The sequence below is a fragment of the Symphodus melops genome (genome assembly GCF_947650265.1).
Source record: "Symphodus melops genome assembly, chromosome: 2".
In the NCBI taxonomy this organism is placed as follows: Eukaryota; Metazoa; Chordata; class Actinopteri; order Labriformes; family Labridae; genus Symphodus; species Symphodus melops.
In genome coordinates, this window is record NC_136692.1 from 18615673 (window position 1) to 18640831 (window position 25159).

At 38.8% G+C, this 25159-nt stretch overlaps 1 protein-coding gene across 4 annotated transcripts; it reads left to right on the forward strand.

The window, feature by feature from the left end:
• The first annotated feature begins 1706 nt into the window (after positions 1-1706).
• LOC306817156 (neuronal acetylcholine receptor subunit beta-2-like) lies at positions 1707-24377 on the forward strand. Of its 4 annotated transcripts, none has more exons than XR_013777980.1 (9): positions 1707-2463; positions 11809-11954; positions 14841-14885; positions 15027-15136; positions 16750-17276; positions 20142-20617; positions 23280-23425; positions 23560-24123; positions 24313-24365. XR_013777980.1 is itself a non-coding variant. In XM_079333816.1 (9 exons), exons 4-9 carry the CDS (start codon positions 14859-14861, stop codon positions 23573-23575), a joined length of 1302 nt encoding a protein of 433 aa, XP_079189942.1. In that variant the 5' UTR covers positions 1707-2463; positions 3421-3499; positions 11809-11954; positions 14841-14858; the 3' UTR covers positions 23576-24377. The 4 variants fall into 4 exon arrangements, 3 of the variants coding, with proteins under 3 accessions (XP_079189942.1, XP_079189941.1, XP_079189943.1); XM_079333816.1 differs by adding an exon at positions 3421-3499 and having other exon boundaries at positions 23560-24377; XM_079333815.1 differs by having other exon boundaries at positions 1708-2284; positions 2368-2463; positions 23560-24377.
• Positions 24378-25159: the final 782 nt, after the last annotated feature.

Genomic DNA, 25159 nt, shown 5'->3' on the forward strand with positions numbered 1-25159 from the left:
TCGAAAAGCATCTTCCACTCAGAAAGTACAGAGTTGACTCATTCCCTGGCATTGAGGAGGTTTTCTGTCATTTGGAATGAAATGCTTCCCGCAATAGACGAGATTTTTGGTCAATTGGTGTTTCCACTGAAAAGAGGGCAGTCCGACAGATATTGTGATTTTATTTTATCAGCCTATTTAGTTTTCTTAATATAACATTGAAATATCTATTTTGTAAACTAATTATAGCTAATTTAAATTTATGACAGCATTGTAGCAGCAGCACTGTCACTTCACATACAGAGTTGTTGTTTTTCTAATGTTTGAAGCGCGGGGACTACTTTTTGTTTTGTAAAGTTATCATCATGTGGAGAACACAGTAGATATGTCGTTTTTAGAGGCTATAATCTTTGTGACAAGAAGTTCAGGGCACAGGCTCACCTTGTTGTGCTGAGACGGGGACGGGGGCCATGGGGGAAGGAGGAGGACGTGTGCGGCGGCTGAATCTGTGTCTACAAGACGTGATAACCCGGAGACAGCAGGGGTTTTATTATTGTTGGATGTAAATCCTAAATCAGTAACTATTTTACAGTAAGCTAGCAAGATAAGAGCAGGTCACGTAGCAACAAGTCTGAAAGTTGTGGAAGGCAGGAATAGGGCAGGCTACCTTTCTTTTTCCTTTTTTAATGCTCTGACTTTTGATGTGACATGCCTGCATGTTCACTTCACTTGAGTTGATAAGTGCGTAATGAGTAGATTTTGTTATAGAAAGACTGTCCTTGTAGTGGAGAATATTGTAAATTTATTTGTGAACAATAAATCCAGTTTTCTTGTAGAGAAGTACCAGACGACGGCTTTTTGCAACAGGAGAGATTTAGGACTCTGTCATCTGCAACCACGAGACTCTCTTGCTAATAACTGTCAGCATGCATTACTCCCTCACCTCTGGTATTGTTCCTGTTTCTTTTAAATCAGATGCAATAACCCCTGTACTTAAGAAACCTGGAGCAGACCCCAATGATGCTAATACCTTTCGCCCATCTCAGGTTCAAACAATCTCTCTGACATTAACCTTTATGAACAATTCCAGTCTTGTTTTTGCCCTCTTTAATTTGGGTAACTAATTCTCTTATCCTGTCAGTCTATATCTTTCTATCTCTCTGTCTTCGTCACACCATTTTGCTGGAAGCACAGTAATAGTGCACACAGTCCAACAAAGTCTGGTCTTGAGATTTGCTTATTAAAACGTATGTGATTTAAATACAGCAAGACAATATTCTATCTATCTATCTATCTATCTATCTATCTATCTATCTATCTATCTATCTATCTATCTATCTATCTATCTATCTATCTTTTTTTCTTGCACACTTATCCTGCACCCTGGCTTCAGCCCATCTCTGCACTTCAGGCGGCTTCTGTACACTTAATAATTGAAGTACTGACCTAAAATAATCCTGGCCTTGTTGCAGGTGTGTTAATGTTACTTCCCGTAGTGCCCATTTAGGCAGCTAATTTTTCACTGACTGGCTTTATTGTATGTACTTTATATCCCATTCTTTATGACATGTGATCACCTGTGCAAGCAACAAGACCATCAAAGCATACAATCTCACTAAGCAAACACGTAAAGATACTTGTACTTAAATTTGACTAAATACACTAGGTTTTTCCACTTCAGCAGACAAAAACATATCAATTGAATAGCTTACTATTTAATTACAAAGTAAATACAATTGGTATAAAAAAAGAGTTATTCTTAAATTTCACTAATCATTACCCCGTTGATGTATACAGATTATTTGTGTGTACTCAAGTCTGCAAATATCTAATAAAGTTAGCATAAATATTTTTCAACAGGGTGGAGAACTTTCTTCAGTCCAAGCCGTGACGTGAATCTTTGGTCTATGATCAGGGCGGAGGAGGCGCACACTGCGCACCTCTCTGCTCGGCCTCATCCTCATATTCCTGGCTTTCTCTTGGGGGGACAACGGACTCAGATGAACTTGATCAGAGCACCTGGAATTGTTGGCGCTTCATAACTCATATAGCCATTTTGCTGGTGGAGGAACTTTGGACTTTATCAAACCAGCGGAGGATTTGTTTGACCATCGGATTTGACACAGTTGCGGAGGCGCAAAGTGAACTCCAGCTGAGCAAAGCAGCGCACGATACAATCATCAAGATATTGTCTTAGCCAATTCAACATATTATACGAGCTGTCACCTGTTATTTCGACCACCCTTCTTCTGAAATGTAATGCTGCCAACCCGGTGTTTAATATTCCAGCAACAGGACGGAGTAGGTATGTAGCAACAACCAAAAAAGAAAACAGCAGGGGGATTTATTAACTTGTATTTCACATTCGATGCACTTCATTTTGTGGAGGACAAAATTGAAGGAGGGACGAAAGCTACTCCACGGAAAGCATAAGAAAGATGATTACCGCCATTGTCCTCCTTCTCTCCACTCTCTCTTTTACAAGTGAGTTCTTCATTCTTTTACTTTTTCATGAAGGTAATGTTAAAAAATAATGACTAGGCTGATGTTTGCAAAGCGTTTCCAAAAGTTTGATGTTATAGCCTTAGAATAAGTCATTCTGAGCTGCCTGTCTATAGGTAAGAGTACATTTGTTTATAGGATCGATATTCGACATTCACTCTGTAGCCAGCAATGTTTTTCACTCATATATTTTAATATTAAAATATTAAATTGACGAAACCTGTACGACGTCACCTATCAACCCTGACTGACGTCAGTGCTCTGGAGGCTGCATTGTAACGGTTTGTTCTAAATCAAAACTAAACAGAAAATTCACCCCTGTACATTGTTTTCACATGAGGACAAGAACTTATCAGACCCATAGGCGATCCCTTTTTTTTGTATTTTTTTTTTTTACTTTGAATGGGATGTGTAGGCGTAACCACGGCTTAAGGGCTCTTGGAGTCAGCCTCAAAGGGACACTTGAAAAAACTGAAGTTGAACACTTCAAAATTATCCTCATTTTAAACACTGGAGGTTGCAGCTTGGTTCCACCTTTCTTCACAGTTGTTAAAAAGAGATCTGTGCTAAGTTCACTTCTAATGTGTTAATGTTGTTTTACTGAAGAGTAATGGCATTTATAATAAGTTGCTTACTTTTATGTACACATATTTGGGCTATCAATTTATTAATTTGTTAATAACTATTACAAATTTCATAGATTTGTAATATTCTATTATTTGCATTTTTTTTTAAATGTTTCATTATGTATTTTTATATTGTCTTAAGCTCAGGGTACTTTATGTTTTCTAAAAACCAAACCTGCTTTTACTTTGAAAGGAAATAAGGAACCTGTGGCAGACTGAAAATGACAACACAGAAAACTGGACTTTTGATGTTTGCTTTTAATGTTTGTCAGAAGCATCAACCCTACCCGAATTCAAAAATTTTCATCTTCAGAGCGCAAGAAGAGAGACTTTTCAACCTGCTTGGATCTCAGCCATTAACTTAGCAGTGCGCTGTCCGTAGTGCTGAACAGGTAGGCTATTGAAACAGTGAAATCCTCACTGAGTTTTGCTTAAGCAGAAAAAAATCTATTCAAACAGATTATTAACACGCCCATAAATGATTCTGAATTGACAAACCGGGATGATGAAGTTGCAAGCCTGTTTGACAATGAGATGGATTGAGAAAAGGGTAGAGACAGTAAAAGGGAAGGTAGAATGTTGGAATTGTTAATGTACAACCTAAATTGCCCGCAAAATGTCTGTAAATTAAAAGTGCACTACAGATGGAGCCCAAAAAAATTCCCCACTTTCCCTGCCACGGTCCATGCACTTTCCTGCATAAGGCCGTGCAGTCGCTGAGATCCCCCACGGTGACGTATAGTCAATGACATAGGCGTACTTGTAACACACCTCAGCGTCACTTGTAAAACCAAGTTGCAACCATTGATCTAACCACCAGGAGGGGCAGTGATTATGGAAGCTAAAGTGATTACTGCATCTGAAAACAGCTGCGGGTATTACTATGTGTCAAGATAACGCGCCTCGGTCTCTCTCTGTGAGAAAAAGTCCACGGTATCAACACCCTCATAAAAGTAATCCTAACTGTATTTTGCCTCTGCATTTGGCCATGGAGTGTCTCTTCATTCTCTCTTCGTTCCATCGCTCCTCTGTGCACTGTGTGCTTTCTGCCTTTCAAATTGCATGTGAATAGGTTTTATATAGGTTCTATAGGTTTGAGATCAATTTACCCCATATTAAAGTGTGATTATGACAGCAACCCATTGTAGAAGGTTGTTGATTTTTCATTCTTAACTCATCTTGTACCTACATTTGCCTACTTATTCATATATTTTTTTTATTACAGGTTTACGAATTTACACACACACACACACACACACACACACACACACACAAACAAACGGCTCACGCCTTTCCAGAGTAAAAGCTCATCATTGTCTGGGTCCACGCTGCGCTTGAATCAAACCAACAGAAACATTTCTTGTGTGTAAGTTTAGAAAGTTTGAATAAAGTGATTTTTGTGGCTGCGCTCCTCTACTCTAAACCTTGATGAGCTGACAGAAGTGATTTCATTTTCAAAAAGACACTCTTTCACTGCGGAAGGACTCAAATACATACATAAATATTATGACATGAGTAATCACATGAGTCAAACAAGCAGGAGACTGCTTCATTTTTTTGTGAGGTAAATTTTGGATTGATTAGAAGGAGGTTTTCGTGGGTGTGATTTTTCTAAGATGTGAAACACACAAGCAGGAAGAAAGTCTTAGATTCATGTTCTGGCTCCAGAATGGGCTATCAAGTTATGAATATGAACAACATAATCTGTACATTTCTTCAGCTTTCACATTTCTCTACCAAAACTACATATGCACCTTTAATAGATTATTATGGGCCTGATTTACTAAGGTCCCAATTAAACATTACTAATTGCATGTTCACTCAAAATATTGCACATTTGTTTTGTGGGCGTTTTGCAGGTGATCTACAAAGAATATTTTCAATAATGATAACAGGTGCAAACCTTCTGGAGGTGGAAGTATTTAAGCCTTTTTCTGTGTTCTACTGTTATACATCCCGGAGAGTTTGGACGGAAAGCAGGATGACTGCAAGCGCAAACTAGGTATTAGTGGGAGAGGCAAATGAACGTCCACTTTTATTTTGGTTCTAGCAGATAAATCTGAATATAACAAAAGGGAAATTTGGCTTATAAGAAAACATTGGCATTAAACAGGGCCTCTCTTTTCTTCCCTCCCTCTTTTGAATGAATTGTCATACATTGAGCAGGAGGTGCGAGCTGTGTCCTGTGTGTCACGGGCACTCAGGCGTGCCACTCGGGCCATTGTTGCGCACCAGACAGCTGGTCAGCGCTGTGTCTGAGCGAACATAAATGCCCTTACAAGAGGTATCGAAGATGTGGGTGCAAGCAGTGATGTCCCCCAATCTAAGCGTCCTACAGCGTAGCAGCAGGAGGCTGTAGCGGAAGGAGATGAGTGCGATAGGGAGAGGAGCACAAGGTAGAGATGCAACCCTAAGAAAAATTAAATCCTCAGTTTAAAATGTAATATTGAAATAGGAAGACATAATGTTTCAATTATTTAGAATGCAGAGGCTGTGAATGTTTAGTTATATCAGTTTAATCATGGCGTTTCTCTTTGTTAACTTTTATCGAAGCAAAATAAATGCATGCCATTTATTTTCCCCCCACACATGTTAACATGTGGGGAAAATGATCTTCAATCTGTATTTATTTGTATAACCTCAATTCATAACAAGTGTTATCTCAAGACACTTTACAAAAAGTAGGTAAATGACCTTATTCTCCATCTGTTAACATTACAAAAAGCAGGTAAAAGATCTCACTTATCCCTATATTACAAGGCCTAGCTTAATCTGTCATAGTGTGGCAAGAAAACAACTTCCCTTTTAACTGACAGAAATCTTCAGCAGATCCTAGATCACAGGGGATAGGAAAGGAGGATTGGTTGTTTGAGCAGGCCATCCTCATCCACAGTCCAGAGGAACCTAAAAGAGCTCAGGAGTTCCCAGAAAAAGGAGTGGTTAGTAACTGGAATTTAAAAATAGTGAGGTGCAGTAATATGATATGAAAGGAGCACAAGATGTAGAAGAGGACGCTGGCCACCACAGACTGGTAAAACATCTGCTTCAGCTTTTTGCAGATTTTGAAGGACCCCAGCCTTCTCAGGAAGTACTATGGCTCTGTCCCTTCCTGCAGGTAGTGTCAATGTTTGGTGACCAGTCCAGCTTGTCATCCAACTTCAGCCCCAGATACCTGTAGGTGCTGACCACCTCCACGACGATCCTCCTGAGGTTATGGAGCAGCAGCTGTTCAAAGGTCTTCATAATGTGGAATGTTAGCGCAATTGGTCTGAAGTTGCCTGGCTCACTGGGGTTTGTCTTCTTAGGAACTGGCGTGAGGCATGAAGTCTTTGCATAGGAATCTTCCCCCCCAGCTCAGCAGAGCAGGCCTTTCAACAACCAAAGACACACCCTGTCCAGGCCTGCTGCCTTCCTTGGGGGGAGTCTTTTCAGATCTTTGCTCACCTGGTCCCTGGTAATGGTGGGGGGAGGGGGGTTAAATTGTCTGTGGAGACGGAAAGGGTGAATGTATTATGTTTGTCCTGATGTTGGTGTTGGTGGAGGCGAAGGTGGGGGTGTGTAGAGAGGTGCTAGGAGGGCAGACACTGGGTGCAGCGACAGGGCAGTCAAACCTGTTAAAAAAAAGTTCAGCTGGTTTGCTCTCTCATCCTCTGTGTTGTTGTTTATCTTCTTACAGCCTGTGATGGTTTTCATGCCCTCCCAGACCTCCCTCATGTTGCTGCAGCTTCTTCTCTACCTTTCTTCTGTACTCCCCCTTTGCCACTGGGATTCAGATCTTGAGTTCCCCCTGTATGGGCTTCAGCTCTGTCTGGTCTCCCTCTTTGAATGCCCCCTTCCTGCTTGTTTAGGATGTCCTTGACATTACTGGTAATCCAGAGTTTGTTGTTCAGGAAGCAGCGCACAGTTTTTGTGGGAACCACATCCAAACAGAAGTTCATGTAGTCAGTTGTGTGACCCCTCTCAATATGACATCATGTGGCTCAAAACAGTCTCTGAGAGCCTCCTCTGCCTCAGGAGACCACTTCTTGAATTTCTCTCGGGATCAATAAAGTATCTATCTATCTATCTTCCTGTGCGTGTGGTATCTGGTTCTCTTTGGATCTTTGGCTTGTACTGCAGCTTAAAAAGGACCAGGTTGTGATCAGACTTCCATAGAGGGGGTAGGGGGGTGGCAGTATAAGAGTCCTTCAAGTTTGCGTATAGGAGATCTATTGTACTGTTTTTCCTGGTGGGATAGTTTACAAACAGTGATATAGACAGCAGATATAGACAAATAGTGGGAGCTCCTGAGCTCTCTTAGGTTCCTTGGGACTGTTGGTGAGGATGGCCTGCCCAAACAACCCCCCCCCCCCAAACCTATCTTATCCTATTCTTTCTGCATCTTGTCCCATCTCCCCCATCACATTTTCAAGCCCGGCACAGTTTAGCAGATGGCTGTTCCGTCATGAGCCCGGGTCTGCTGAAGATTTCTGCCTGTTAAAAGGAAGTTTTTTCTTGCCACGCTATGACGGATTAAGCTGGGCTCTTGTAATATAGCCATAAGTAAGGTCCTTTACCTGCTTTTTGTAAACATAACAATGGGCATGGTCTTGTTACCTGCTCTTTTGTTAATGTTAACAGACAAACAGTAAGGTCCTTTACCTGCTTTTGTAAAGTGTCTCGAGATAACGCCTGTTATAAATTGACGCTATACAAATAAAGATTGATTGATTGATATACAAATAAAGATTGATATAATCTTGTGATATTAGAGTGGATGACGTGTCCACTGTAATACATCCTCCTCATTTCCATTTTCCTCTGCGTTTGGCGTCTCTGTCCGCTCTCACTGTTGTGAAGCCGGATAGAGCTACGTTAGTGTCTGGGGTGTTTTGTGTCAGGCAGGCTTCTGTGAGGCACATCAAACTGCACTTTGCACCATTGTTCGAAGTGAGAGCAGCTTATCCCTTGAATAAACATGCAATCCTGCTATTTTCCCGAAAAGAAGAAAAAGTATCCATAGGATATACAAAGTTCTACACCTTAAGTGTACTACAAAAGATTAAAGTTGGTATCAATCAAACCAACTTTTGATACCAGGTTGATATAAAAAAGAAAAGCTCTATTCTTGAAAATACATAGTGTGTCTGCCTCCTGGACCCCGACTGGTAGACAATTCCAGAGGAGCGGCGCCTGATAACTGAAGACTCTATCTCTCATCGTACATTTAGAAACTGTAGGTACCACGAGCAGGCCTGCATTATGGGAGCGCAATGTTCTTAACGGGTAGTACGGCACAATTAACTCTTTGAGAAAGCTTGGTGCCTGACCATTTAGAGCTTTGTAACTGAGAAGAAGGATTCTAAATTCTGTTTCAGATTTTTTCAGAAAGCCAGTTTAAACAAGCTAACACAGGAGTCTTTTTTTCCCTAGTTCTAGTCAGTATACGAGCTGCAGCATTTTGGACGAGCTGAAGGGTCTTTAAAGATTTCCTAGATTTTCCACCCTGATAAAAGAGAATTACAGTAATCCAACCTGAAGGTAACAAATGCATGACCTAGTTTTTCTGCATCGTTATGTGACAGGATCTACCTGATCTTAGATATATTACGAAGGTGAAAATAAGCTGTCCTTGAAATTTGTTTTATGTGAGAATTAAAGGCCATATCTGAATCAAATAGATTCCTAACAGTGGTACTATATGCCAGGCTGATGCCACTAAGGGTTGTTATATCATAAGAAAAAGTCTCTCTGAGGTTCTTAGGTCCAATCACAAGAACTTCAGTCTTGTCTGAGTTAAGCAACAAAAAGTTTCTGGTTATCCACGTCCTGATGTCCTTGAGGCAGGCTTCTAATTTGCGTAATTGATTGGTGTCTTCTGGCTTCATTAATACATAAAGCTGAGTATCGTCTGCATAACAGTGACCATTTATTGAGTGTTTCCTCATAATATTACCTGGAGCAAGCATATATAGTGTAAAGACAATCGGTCCAAGCACTGATCCTTGAGGCACTCCGTGGCTGGAGGTAACAAATGCCTGAACTAGTTTTTCTGCATCGTCGGACTTTGGTGTGCATGAAGGACTCATCATTAACATGCACACACTGAGATCCATCTGATTAATGGGATATAAACCAACTTAAAGCTGTCCCTGTGACTCCAAGGCTAATAGAAGGTCATTCACAACTTTAAACAGTGCAGTCTCAGTGTCCTGATAAATTGATGTCATAGAGAAAGCCACATCACTGATTTGCAACCACTTTCTCCAGAAAATTCGAGATAAAATGAAGGTTAGATATAGGTCTATAGTTAGCTAGAGTTCTGCAGGTCCTGCTTGTTCATGTGTGTGATTCAGGCCTGTGTGTGTGAGAAGCATGTCTCTAAAAATAACAGAGTGCGAAACACAACAGTTGTGTTTACCGTTGTCACAGAGGAAGTGATGATTCTTTTGACCAATCAATGGACTGCAGTGTTTAGCTCCACCTTTTAGGGTCAGCTCGATATTCTTGGCACCCCAATGGAAGGGTCCCAAAAAGTAGGACGGTGCGGATCGGTTATTTGGGAATCTTTCCTGGGATTAGTCTGTGGAAACGTCACAAAATGTGTGCCGGTGGAAATGGGGCTGTGTTGTCAACTGTGTGACAGTACATGTTTATTAAATGGCTTAGACGGAGTTGATGGACTTTTAAAAAAAATAAAATTCAGTGAATCCATCTGACCCACAGGCTTTTCCTGATTTAGGAGACATCAGAGCTTTTAAAATCTAATTTCTGGACAATGGCTGCATCTGTATCTAGTTCAGTCCTTCTTAAATAGTGGGGCGAGGTGTCAGGACAGGCATGCGGAACTTTTAGTTTATAGAGAAGTTTCTGACAGGAGTAGGGGGGTGTAAAAAAATGTCCGTCCTCAAAAAAAGTGTTTTTCCATTCAGATGAATATAGATTATTGTAAAACTTTTGAAAACAATCTCCATCAGGTTACATGTGGTAGTACTGTCAGTTTTTGTTTTACTTTATGAATCATTGAGTAAGCTATCTTTTTACTTTTAACTTTTCTTTGTTCAGCTGCCAATTTAGTAATTTTTTCCCTTGTCCCCTAATTCAAAATATCTTTGTCTAGTCTGTGTAATGCTATATCTGTTTGATATATTGTATTGGTTGTGTTTCCTTTAGAAGTACATATATTATTTAATTTAAATGATCATCTACGCACACTCTATTATGTAAATACTGTAAAAGATTACGACTTCATGTTTACTTCATCATCCATTTGCACTACTCACCATCACCACTGCACTATTATCTTATTTAGTCTTGTATAGTAAATATTAATCTCCAATCACTATTTTATATTTATTGTTGATTGTTCATATCTAATATCTACATTTGAGAGAACAGTCTACCCAAGTTAAACTCCATGTGTTAAACATGCCTGGCCAATAAAGCTGCTTCTGAGATATACGATCCCTCTGATCTTGTTTTGAAATGTTCAATTTCTAAGTTCTCTGCCTCAAACAGTTTCACATTTTTTCTGGATTATTTTTTCATGTGACTAAAGAAAGATACTATTTGGCCCCTTAGGTAAGCCTTCAAAGATTCCCAGAGGATGGAGGATGATGAAGCAGTCTCTGAGATGGTCTTTAAAAATAATTGAGTGTGGGATGTTATATATTAATCAAATTCTGGGTTGTGTAATAGAGCAGGATTTATCCTCCATCTATAGAATATCCTGGTGTTGTCTTTTTAAGCAATGTTATAGAGAAGGGGTAAGTATTAGTATTCACAGCTACTCATTCTGTGTACCATTGTTGTACATATAGTAAGATAATAAGATAATCTATTCGGGTATAAGGTTGTACAGCGTTACAGCAATTAATTGTTTTATGACAACCTTATTTTGGAGCAGAGCAGTTGTCACTATCATTTTAATTCATTTCATTTCATTTCATATCATTGAAAAATAAAGCGTGATCCAGGCGGGAGATTTATACTGGTGAAGGGTATTATATTAGGGTATTATGACCCTAGCTTTAGGCTCTTGTCAGCATCAACTACAAAACGTGTGCATCATCGCTGCTGGAAGAGTTGTTCTATTGTTTCTCACCTAGTTGTTACGGTGTGGATATGGGTTTTCGTTTGCTTTGTTTTGTGATCGTCGAGTATTACCATCTTAAATTTTGAACGGCAATACCATGTAAAATTATTTTGTTTACCACAATCTGTATTGTTTGCCTCTAGCGGGAAATTCACCATCATAGATGAGAGACATTTCCCACATAGTTCCTTAAGTGGTTGTCCAAACTTTGTTTTTTTGAACATTTTCTGTTGTTTGGATGTTTCTCCACAGTCCTTAAACCAACATGTTGACAGTAGCTCTCTTTTGCCAGTGACTAGAATTTAAAATGGTTAAAGTATTCTTCCATTATCAACAATCTCATATAGACTTAATTTAGGCCTGGTGTTATAACAGCTCAAATGTCCTCTTGGGAGAAGCATGCATCTTAAATTAGTAAATTAATTGCAAATGTAATGAATTTCTTACAGATGTAATAACAGTTGCCGGCTAAAAATGAAACTTGTAATTCCTACACATTCCTTTATATTGTTGCTTTAAGATAAGTACACATGATAGTGTATATGCATTTCATGTTTGTAATGGAGATGCATACTGAGTTTAACAGAATTTACATATTTCACTTCCTCTTTTGTGAATTGTCTGTAGGCAGCAGAGCAGAGAATGCAGAGGAGCGGCTGGTGAACTACCTATTGGGTCCAGAGCGCTACAACAAATTGATCAGACCAGCAGTCAATAAAAGCCAACAGGTCACCATTTCCATACAGGTGTCTCTTTCTCAGCTGATCAGTGTGGTAAGTATGGTAAATACTTTTGGGCACAGTAACAAATACAGATTAATATGTATCGGAAAATCTTTGGTGCTCAAACACAAATGCTGAAAGAAATTATTGTGATAAAAGTTTTAATGGCATGTTTATTACCCTTTTGAAAAAGTACTATATATATTTAGCAGAATAATAAGAAACACTTAAGAAATTTTAGTATTAACATATCTGTGTAGCATTGTGTAAAAAATGTATTGTCTAATTTTGCATTACTGGCTGTAAGTCTACGTGAAAATTGGGATTTGTGTTGCTGTTTGGCACTGATGGTGAGTAAAAAGATGTTCTTGCAGATGAATTGCTGAGGAGGCATTGTGGAGGAATAGTTGCAAAAATAAGTTTATTGATTTATTAACCAAAATTTCACAAAAGAGCAAAAACAATAGTCCAGTGTAGATTAATGAAAACAACTATAATAAACAAACTGGTTGCAAAACCAACACTTAAGTTTGAACAATGCAGACAGAAATATATGTATTATATATGTATTTATCAATACATATTGATACTGTATATCTATATATGACACATAGAAATGGTGGATATTTACATAAATTATTATTATAGATTTAAAGTAGACGATATTGTATTTAGTCATGTAAGGCAATGCACGTTTATTTATATAGCACATTTCAACAACAAGGCAATTCAAAGTGCTTCACACAAGACAAAAAAAGCATCATGACAGAGGAAATAAAAGATACATTAAAATCATTGAAGTAAGAATATAAAAACAATTCAAAGTTACAGGGCAAGGTTAACATCTTTATTAAAATTGTTTAGTTAAAGGCAGCTGTAAACAGGTTTGGATATAAAAGAGGTGAGAGTTTAAGTAGACCTGCATTTTTCTAGGGGTTTGTCCCAGATATAAGGAGCATAGAAACTGAATGCTGCTTCCCCATGTTTGGTTCTGACTTTGGGGACAGACAGCAGACCTGTTCCAGATGACCTGAGCGGTCTGGACGGTTCGTAGTTAATTAGGAGGTCACTCATGTAAAGTATTTTGGCATTACATCATTAAGCACTTTATAAACCAGCAGCAGGATTTTAAAATATATTCTCTGACAGACTGGCAGCCAATGTAAAGACGAGTGGGGGGAGTGATCTTTATATCTTCTTTTAATGAGCCTATGTCTCTATGCCTCCCTCTAACTACAATAACAGCAGCCTGTTATGCGTAACACTGGGCTCCTGGATTAGCACATTCCTTTCAAAGGTGTTAAATTCATACCATCAAAATCACAGCCATTTGTGCCAGGCTTGGTAAATTGCAATGTGTTTACTAACTTAACTTCTTTGCATTTTCTCCTTTCAGTATTTTTCTTGCTGGGGCTGAAACGCTCCATATTGAATATTCAATTAAGGCAAACATAATAGACGGACAATACACTTTGTTTTGCCCATATGAAAGGCGTGTTAGGAGATCAGATAGAATTTTTTTTGCTGATGGTATAAAGCAGGGTGCCTCAATTGGTGGACTCTGGTCTGGACCCAAACTTAATGAAATACAGACAGAGACAAAAATCAATATTCCAATTTTGTTTCCAATCACGTATCTATCCTGTGCCCAATTCATGTCCTATCAGCTGTTGTTTAACCTCACTAGAGCTGAAACGATTCCTCGAATAATTCGATTACAAAAATTAATCGAGGAATTCGGCGTCATCAAAACTATGCTATGAGTATAAAACACGTTGAATGTAGCTGCTCCTCTCTCTGCTGCACGCTGAGTCTGGCAGACAGACACTACAGCGCTAACACACACACATACTCACACATGCACACACAAGCGCAGCGGGCCCCTTTTAACTTTTAGTCAGCACACAGTTGATCCGTGATCCACACGACCGAGACGGGAACACGTGATCCGGTCAAACGGTTGGCCGTGGTTGCAGCTAACATAACAATAGCAAAGTTCTCTCACAGTCTCTGTAATCTCCGTCTGTGAGCGCTGAATGTACGTGCAGCAGGAGCAGACAGAGATACGCACACTTCTAATAATAAACAGGCTGATCATATTAAATGTCTAATGCTTTCAAAGCTAAATCAAGAGAGAACTTTTGTGGAATAATTTATTATTCTCTGATGGATCTGCAATGCTAATGCAGTTGGGGGGGATATATATAATATAATATAATATAATATAATATAATATCATATCATATAATATAATACAATATAATATATTTAAAGTTTCTTAATTTCCTGATCTGATAAAATGATTGAATCTATGATTGAATTCAACAGAACATAATGCTTTCTCGATTAAATGTACTGTAACAGATGTGTAGTGTTCTGTTGTTTTTAAGTCACCTCGTGCGTGTTGGTTTTTCTCAGAGAAGGAAGAGAAAACACTCAGGGTCAAATTGAGCTGGTGAAATCCACAAGTTGAGACAAACAAATTGTTCTTGTCCAATTGCAGTAATTCTGTTAGAGAACAAAAGGTTTACTGCTCACCCGTTTAGTTGGTGCACCATGTAGTTTGTCTGAAGGGCAAACCCCCAAGCTCCGCTGAGGCCCTCTCAATCCCAACTCTAGATCACGTCAGGGTCACCAAGTTGTTTGATCGTTTTTAAGTCAACCCGAGACGAGTTAAACCTTCATTTTATTTCTCATAATTTGAAAGAATGTGAAATTATGCAAAGTCTTAAGCATTTCTGTGATGGATAGTCTTGATCTGGACCCAAATGCACGACTCAGATAGGAGGGATAAGTGAACAGGAATTTAAGAGAATGTTACTCAAAAAAGGTGAAGAAGGGAGGTAGTGCGAAATAACAGGCTCGGCATTTGAATGGATAACTCTATTGAGATGTAGCAGAGGTCACAAAAACTGTTTTTATTATTGTTTTCTGCAGAATGAGAGAGAACAGATAATGACTACCAACTTGTGGCTTTGTCAGGTAAGCTAAATCTTTACAGCAATTTGATATACAGTATGTACACAGTGTTTGTGTGTAAGGAAATAGCAATAATAATAATAATAATAATAATAATAATAATAATAATAATAATAATAATAATAATAATAGCTCACTCTGCAGGAGTGGAATGACTACCGGTTGAGATGGGACCCAGACAAGTACGGCGGAATCAAGAAACTAAGAATACCATCCAAAAACATCTGGCTTCCTGATATAGTGCTTTACAACAAGTAAGTGCTTATATTTTATTCCACTAACCTGTGTTTATATAACTTAGATGTAGGTTTTTGTGCGCGTGCGGGGAGGGTTTAAAAAAAGGTTTTGGACCAGATTTTCATAATTCAAAGCGAATGGTCAAAAACACCCCCTTAGTAACCACCACCAACTCCTCGCCACCCAAATTAGCGTTGCTTATTGACCAATCAGACTTAATTACTAAAAAATTGTGCAGTTTTAGCTTCAGTCGGTAAAAGAATATGTCACAGAAGCAAGAAAATTAAAGAAACAAACACATTTTTTCCAATGAGCTTGAATACACATTCTTTAATGCAAACGGGGGTACGCGGACCCCAAGGGGTACTAAAGGGTATTGCAGGGGGTATGCAGAGAGATTTGAAATTAACCTAAAGTATCCAGATTTTTTTTAAATGGTTTTAGTAGGAATTTCAATGAGGCCATAAATATATTTGTGCTCCTGCAATTAACATTTCTTCCCCAGTGATTGTAACACTACAATGCACGTCATACGCAAAGACTGACAAGAGGCAGAGTCATAGTTCAAGTTTGCGCTTCTAAAAAAAGTTAGGCAGGAATATAAACGTCTAGCTTTTGTCACTGGCAGTAAAACAGGAGTAAACACTGCAGTCTCAATGGTTTTTTTTTGCAGCGATGTCCTGTCAAACAATTCACTGAAACCAGCACATCTGCTGCAGCACTAGAGCACCAGATCACTGGATCAGACGATGTGCAAGTAAAATACAAAATGTATTTCTCGTTGTACTGCTGATGTTTGGCTGTTAGCTGTTTGGCCTGCATAATGCTCCTTTTCCCACATACACCACCTAGTTGCCAAACTTATGCAGAGCATCTAATTTATACATTTTAACATAAACTGCTTAAAGAATAAATTATACAACAAAAATGGTTTGTGGGGTCCCTGATAACCAAAACAAAACAACCATTATCAATGTTCTTGATTGACTGGTCACATACAAAATGTGAAACTTTTTTAAAAGCACAAACTAAGCACTGAGCTACAGATGTGTGATGCTGCTACTTTCATTCTTTGTTTATGATGTGCATTGTAGTGTTACAATCACTGGGGAGGAAATGTGTAGGTGAACCCTCTATCAGGCCTCAAATAGATTTTATGGCCTTCTCATTAAAAAGTCCGGTGACTGAGTAACATGTTTGTTTTTTCACTAACAATAATTGTTTATGCTTTTATTTAATGAGCAGATGGATTAGATATAAAGACAAAGGGTTAGATATAAGTACAAATTAAGGCGAATAACCACACATGAGCGAGGGGCGACTTTCAACATGGCGACCAGCTAACGGGGTACACATCAAAAAAGGTTGGGAACCACTGCTCTACTGTGCGCCCAATGGACACTGGACAGCCGATCTTGGGCTTGATAACATGCATCCAGTGGAATTCAGCAGTAATTAGTGCAACTTTGTTAATAGCAGAGGAAGAGCTTCAGTTAATCATCACATTTATTCTTTAGAGACATATTTTAAATGAGCTGAGAATGTCTTGTTTAATTGTTAGCTATAATTGTAATGGTAGACTCTGACTACAACTCACTAATCTTACATCTTTTCAAACAAACATTTGCAGTGCTGATGGCGTATATGAGGTGTCCTTCTATTGCAATGCTGTGGTATCCAACACAGGAGACATTTTCTGGCTTCCTCCAGCCATCTACAAGTCAGCATGTGCCATTGAGGTGGAGAACTTCCCCTTTGACAAACAGAATTGTACTCTCAAATTCCGCTCGTGGACCTATGATCACACAGAAGTGGATCTAATCCTCTCAAGTGAGTTTGCAAGCCGTGATGACTTCACGCCAAGTGGAGAATGGGACATTGTCTCACTCCCAGCACGTAAAAATGAGGATCCCAATGACATCACCTACTTAGATATTACCTATGATTTTGTGATCCAGAGGAAGCCACTATTCTACACCCTTAACATGATCATCCCATGTATGCTCATCACTTCTCTGGCTATTCTTGGGTTCTACCTGCCATCAGATTGCAGGGAGAAGATGACATTGTGTATCTCAGTGCTGCTTGCACTAACTGTGTTTTTGCTGCTGATATCGAAGATAGTGCCACCCACATCTTTTGCAGTGCCACTTATAGGTAAGTCATATACTTATGTCTCTCAGTGTAACACTTTGTGGAGACGTATGAAAATATGGAAGGCCATTCTCTCAATCATATTTCTAATATGATTAAATCTCAGCTAATTTCAGGAAAAAAGGTTCATATATTATCCAAAAAGTGTTTTGTTCCTTGAGTCATATTTTAAATTAAAAGAGTTGTTTTGAAAAGTTAATTGAAAAACAATGAAAAAATGAAAAACTAAGATTTTAAAATGACATTTGAATGTGAACATACAGTGGGTACGGAAAGATCCCTTTAAATTGTTCACTCTTTCTTTCATTGTAGCCATTTGCTAAAATCAAAAAAATTATTTTTATTTTTATTTAATACACTCAGCACCACATCTTGAAAGAAAAAAAAAACAGAAATGTAGAAATGTTTGCAAACCTATTAAAAAATAAATATCACATGGTCTAAAGTATTCAGACCATTTTCTCAGTATTGAGTAGAAGCACCCTTTTGAGCTAGTACAGCCATGAGTCTTCTTGGGAATTATACAAGTTTTTCACACCTGGATTTGGGGGTCCTCTGCCATTCTTCCTTGCAGATCCTCTCCAGTTCTGTCAGGTTGGATGGTGAACGTTGGTGGACAGCCATTTTCAGGTCCCTCCAGAGATGCTAAATTGGGTTGAGGTCAGGGCTCTGGCTGGGCCAGTCAAGAATGGTCACAGAGTTATTCCAAAGACACTGCTTTGTTATTTTCACTGTGTGCTTCAGGTCATTGTCCTGTTGGAAGGTGAACCTTCGGCCCAGTCTGAGATCCTGAGGACTCTGGACGAGGTTTTCTTCCAGGGTATCTCTGTACTTGGCCACATTCATTGTAAGCAGTAGTCCTGTTCCTGCAGCTGAAAAACAACCCCATAGCATGATGCTGCCACCACCATGTTTCACTGTTGGGATTGTATTGGGCAGGTGATGAGCAGTGCCTGGTTTTCTCCACACATACAGCTTAGAATTAACGCCAAAAAGTTCAATCATCAGACCAGAGAATCTTTCTTGTCTTAGTCTGGGAGTCCTTCATGTGTTTTTTTCGGCAAATTCTATTAGGGCTTTCATGTCCTGCACTAAGGAGAGGCTTCCGTTGGTCACTTTGCCATAAAGCCCCGACTGGTGGAGGGCTGCAGTGATATTTGACTTTGTGGAACTTTCTCCCTTTGTAGAATGACCTTTGGGTTCTTCTTTACCTCTCTCACCAAGGTTCTTCTCCCACGATTGCTCAGTTTGGCTGGACGGCCAGGTCTCGGAAGAGTTGTGGTCATCCCAAACTTCTTCCATTTAAGGATTATGGAGGCCACTGTGCTCTGAGGAACCTTGAGTGCTGCAGAAATTCTTTTGTAACCTTGGTCAGAGCTGTGCCTTTCCACAATTCTGTCTCTGAGCTCATTGGAAAGTTCCTTCGACCTCATGATTCTCATTTGCTCTGACATGCACTGTAAGCTGTAAAGTCTCATATAGACAGGTGTGTGCCTTTCCTAATCAAGTCCAATCAGTTTAATTAAAAGCTGGACTCTAATGAAGGAGCAGAACCATCTCAAGGAGGATCAGTAGAAATGGACAGCATGGGAGTTAAACATGAGTGTCACAGCAAATGGTCTGAAGACTTATGACCATGTGATATTTCAGTTTTTCTCTTTTAATAACTTTGCAAAAAATTCGACATTTCTATATTTTTTCTGTCAAGGTGGGGTGCTGAGTGTACATTAATGATAAATAAAATTAACTTTTTTGATTTGAGCAAATGGCTGCAATGAAAGAGTGAAACATTTACAGGGGTCTGAATACTTTCCGTACCCACTGTATAACTACTATAAAGTTTCATCTGCAAAGCATTCTGTCCAGGTTTATATCAAAACCTGGGGCTGGATGCTTTTGTAGAGCATGCATTGGACCTCAGAGACAGGAGGTAAGAGTTCATTGTTGTAAGCCCGCTCTAACACAAGACTCAATGCTTCCTGAGGACCCACTCTGGATCAGAAGCTCTTATTGTAATAGAGATTACAGCAGTTGGCACTGCAGTTGCAAGAAGAATGTGTTGAGCGTATCTCAGCATGTGGAAGTCGTTAATGCAGTGGTTCCCAAAGTGGGCCGGCGAGGGTGGTAGTGGTTCCACTTTTTTTTGCCGGACCCCCTGGAACATAAAAATGTCTTTTGGCCCTCCACACATTACCAAATACATTTTGTGTGTACATGTGTGTGTGTGTACAAAAAGTTCCCAAACATTTCTGCTCAGGACCCTCAAAATAACTGTGCTCCACGTCTAAACTGTAGGCGTGAGTGAACCTACAACATTTTAATAAACTTACAGACAGGTGATACCTAATGATGTGATGTCTCAAGGCATCTCATGACCCCCCCTCTCAGTATCTCAGGGGGTTGCGATGACCACTTTGGCAACCACTGATGTAGCGTCTAGAGAAGACTCAGACCTGGACCTCTGAGAGATTTAACAATGAAGAGCAGTATTCTTTTAACTAGTATTTGAGATATTGAAATCAACAATCACAGCTTCCTTTAATTTTACAAAAAAATATCTTGTACGCACAAGTTAATATTTCACAAGATAAGTTATCCTACAGGACAAGATCAGTTAGTATCTTACATCATTTAACTTGTACAAACAAGATAGACTTTATTGTGCTAAATGTGTGTATCTTTATCTATTTTTCTCTAAACATTGAACATAGATTAGCAGGATTTAAATGTGCAAGTGAAGAATTTGTTGGTGTTATTGATAGTAGCTTATTTAGAAGTGTGCCAGAGTAGAAGAACTGTAAGCATTGCATAGTGAATAGAAATAGAATGGCACATTTGGTCTTATTTCTCTTTCTTTTATTCTCTAAGGTAAATACTTGATGTTTGCCATGGTGCTGGTTACTTTCTCAATTGTAACCACCGTCTGTGTCCTCAATGTGTACCATCGCTCCCCATCCACCCACCACATGCCTGACTGGGTCAAACACCTCTTCTTAGTTAGCCTGCCCACAATCCTCCTAATGAGGCGTCCAGGCTCTTCCAATGTCCATGGTAAACTCATTCAAAGGTTGGTGAAGAAAAACATTTCCCAGAGTGGAACAGTGAGGAAGCAGTACTCCAACATCAGACTATGTGGGATACCAACAGACTCTGACTCTTTCAATGTTTCTGACGACTTGGCAAACATGTTTTGCTGGAAGGTCGGTGACACCCACGATGGTGACGGTGGGTATCCAGACTTCCAGAGGGATTTGGCACTTAAGTGGGATGCAGATCTGGAGGAGGCAGTGGATGGTGTCAGATACATTGCTGAACACATGAAGACAGAAGATAATAATGATGGGGTGAGATGATAGCAATTTTACAGTATGAGTACAATTTTATTATCTTGTGCTTTTTAGTCAAACACCCTGCCATCAATATGCATATGATTTTTCTATTGCAGTCAGCTTAACCATGTTTTAATTATTTCAAAGAGAACCTATGGAATGTGTAAACTAACCGGGTTTCTTAGTTGTAAACTGTACTTATTTTGAAATATTTTGCTGTGTCTGTGGCAATGGTCTTTCTCTTCATTATTCTTTCCCTTATTGCTCCACCTTTCCTTTTCCTGTAACTGTCCGTTTCATCTGGCCATTATGACGTCAGTGTCAGTTGAGAAGCAACAATTAGAGGGTTGCTTTAAGCGTTGCATGGGATGCAATGATTTGATTTTTGTAGACAGCAATCAGTACACTACAGCAATTCGAGGTCTAATCCTCTTATTTCTGCTGTTTACATTTACTACAGTATATATGGCAGGCCAAATAGACCCATAGACCACTGGGAAATGTCTTAGTGCTCCCGAAGTACAAAACATTACTATCAGATTGGTTTTGTATTACAGGACAGAATTTTAAAGCAATAAAGTGATCATTTCTAAGTATTTTTGGACAAATGTAATTTGTAAGTTACCATATAATTTATATCTTCAAGAGTTAGAGTTATCTATTTTTCAATACCCTTTAAAAGACAATATCTAAGTACATTTATTATCTATAGTATATTCAATTCAATTCAAAAAACGTTATTTTTCCCTGGGGGGCAATACATGCCTTCATTTGCTCAGCCTGAAACTGTATTTGTTTCACAAGTTATCATGTTTTGTATTAAATGTGTAATTATTGTTATTGAACAACACAATTTGCCTAAGATAAGACTAAAGACCTGTGATAATATCAAGCATGTTTGATTTTATCGTAATGCCAAGAAAAGAAATGGACTGCCAAAACAGCTCGAGTCAAGTTTTAAGAATCACTCGAAAGGATCTTGATTACAGGAGTGTGCCCTAATTCCAGATGAAAAAAATGTGTCTGTGACTTTGAATTTGCTTGAAAAGTTGAAATACATAAAGCCAGCATTAGGGGAAACAACAAAATCATGATGTTGATTAAGATGCAGATTTGTCAAAAAAGTCAAGCTTAACCAGATGTGTCATCAATAGGTGAACATTTTTATGAAATTAAGGTCTGTTCGATCGCTTTTGTTGCATTTCAAGTAGTCAGGTAAAGTAAAGGCTGATTGTCTGTCTGACTGAGGAGCCAATCAGATTTCTGGCTTAAGTTTAAATGTTTGACCAATCCAGCGATTCAGCAATTATTTACTTAATAGTATAAAATCAGAGACTTAAAAATGTAAATGACTTGAAATAGTTCAGTGGACTTGAGCTTGTATAGTGTCTTCTGACTACTCAAAGCGCTTTTACACCACATGTCACACCTACCCATTCCCACCCATTCACAGACTGATGGCTGTAGTTGCTTCGATGTTGACCATCAGAGGTAACTAATCACATTCATACACCCCTGACGCCACAGGGGGTGCAATTCGGGGTAAAGTGTCTTGCCCAAGGACACATCAGACATGTTGCTTGCAGGGGGATCGAACCTTCAACCTTCCGGTTGAGAGACGACTCTACCAACTGAGACACAGCCACCCTTACGTAAACAACATTCGCTCAGTTCAATCATCCTGCCCAATGTTGTTCCCTCCGCAGTAAACCAGACAGACCGTAACCCTTAAAAGGCATTAACTACACACATGAATACAGGATCGGTCAGGGTCAGATTTTGGTTGAGGAACGATGGAACTGAAGAGATTGTAATGTGAGAAATGGTGCAGTAGTGTAAGTTGCAGAATTACAAATGTGCCTTTTGTTCAGGTAAAATATGAAAGCATGGAAGATTAATGCAATTGAGCTTTGTTAGGCTTACAATGGAAAATTGATTTAAATTGTTGAGGGGGGTAGCAGGGGTCCAAGTACCTCAAAACTGACGTCACACCCGTAGTTTAGTTGTGAGTCTTACAAGCAAGAAGGACCTTTGTTTTGTAAGCAAATATCTGACACGTTAGATCACTGGATCCCAAAGCGGGAGTTTGGACCTCCTGGGGGGTCACAAGATTCCTTCCAAAAACCTTTAAAATAGTGGTGTACAATATAATGAGCTTAGATCTTGAAAGATTTGAACGTGTTGGTGATCTGTCGAAACAGAAAGAATGTAGAACCAGGCTTATGCGTTTATTCTATACATCTATGCTCCTATATAGGTACGTCTCCTCCCACTCCTTTTGCTCTGCAGCGGAGTGGGATCAAAGCTGAACATGAAAAACAAACTTTAGAAAGGATTGTGAACATACTTTAGTCAGCACATGAATTAGATATATGAACCCCTAAAAGGACATTATATGGCACCTTTAAATGAAGGACAAGTAGAGCGGCCATAACTGGCTGTGGATAGAGTAGATGCATACAATAGTTAAAGTGAGGGGGGTGAGCAAAAGACGTCACAGTCCAACAACGTGAGAGCATGCTATCTCAGGTGGAAGAACCTAGTACGTACTTGATGTTAGTGGTAATGTTAAGGTTTATTAACCAATGACCACACACATTTATGGAGTTAGTAATATGGATGCTTACCTTTACAGTAGACGTGGTCCTCATTTAAACTTGGTTTGGTGTGATTTCAGGTAATTGAAGACTGGAAGTATGTTGCCATGGTGATTGACCGTCTTTTCCTGTGGATCTTCATTCTGGTGTGTGTGGTGGGAACTCTGGGGCTCTTCTTGCAGCCTCTTTTTCAAAGCTACAACACCCCCCTTGCTGATGACATAGAGTAAGTGCAATATATAGATATATAATCTGGAAAACAAAATAAGCCTAATGGCACACACTATTTTTCTTAAAACTAACTTAACACATTCAGAGGTCATTAACATTTGTTTCAATTTACTTTTTTTCTTGACATAGGTATGGAGACTTCTAGACTTTTGTGATATGGGGATGATCACTGCGAAATGAATATCTTTGCTGGTTGGAAATTATGGAAAGAGCCCCATTAACACATCCAGTAACAACTGTCACGGACATTGAACAAGAATAAATTAAAGCTAACCTTTTTTTCTGCATGGATTTTATTTTCTTATGGGCTAAACTTGGAATTCAAGTTCTGCTGTCATCACCACTATTATCCAGCTGTAGACTTGGAGCAGAGCCCCCTGGTGTCTTTGTTATAAATGAATTAATTAGAAGTAACAAAGTTAATTGTTTTAAAAATCCAGAGAGGGGCTTTTGGTTTGCTTTGACATGGAGTAGAAATGTTTTAGAGGAGCTCCACCTGAACTTTGCAAGACTCTTCATTTTTGACATTTCAATTATATTTGTACGCATTTGTGTTAATTAGTTGCACTTTATGCAAACTGACAAAACTAGGAAAAGGCTAGTAATACGAAAAGGGACCTGGCGAGGAAGATTCTGGCGAGAGTTTGATCAAGCTAACAGACGTAGCTAATTGTATTAGAGGCGGATTGAGGAGTTGGAACATTGCCATGACAACTTAACATCACAAGCAGAGCTGTAGCCACCATTGAGGACACCAAGGTCTATTTTTAGAATGGCAATTAAATGAATCGGAGCAAAAATGCAATGTAGTGGTAAGAGGCTGCATCAATCCAAGTTATCATTTGTTGCAGCAAAACAGGCAGAGCATGATCAGGCAAAGAGGAGGAAAGGTAAGTTCAGAGAATGACAAAAATAGTGAATGAGCCTACAGATGCAACAAATAGCCAATAGATGCTAAATTATAACCTGCTGTAAATGTAAAAATGAAACAACATGAAATCAGAATATTTCATGGCCATGTCCTGTCACAGGATGAAAGTGCTTCAAAGCTCATCTGAACACCTTTTTATAAAGCAGAGGTAAAACTCACTAGATGTTTTATGCCCACAATGTAATGCTAATTGTAGCTATATCTTCAAGATCCATTATTTACATTAAAAGTAGTAGGACATTAATAGTACATTAATGTCCAAGCTGCTACTTAAGTTCTGCTAATTAAACTTCATTGGGTTTTAGGTTTTATTTTGCAAACATTAAAAAGAGTCGGGTAAAATTAAAGTTAAGAATATCCATTATTATGTTTTAAGTCTAGTGACTTTTTTTAATAGGCTAATATAAATATGTTCAAGATTAGAGTTAATTTGTTTACTGAATGTGTTTGTGCACAGCATACTAGTCGATCTTATTTTTTGCTCCTTTATTTTTAAATAATTGCAAATAATTGTATCTTGTGTTTTCTATAAATATTATAGAACTGTTTTAAATATAAATAAAGGCATTGACACATTTGGCTTAAAGTCACCAGTTAACAATGTCCATACATTTTATTGAACTGTTTAATGTAATGTTATGTGTTTAAGATCATGCTCTTGCCGTTTATGTTGATTTTACTATACAATGATTCATTGTATTTGGAAGAAGAAGTTTATTTTTTGTTACAGATCACACTTCATACAACTAAGCAAAACTTAACACGTTCTAGTGAGCAATACAACCCTATTTAGCGACT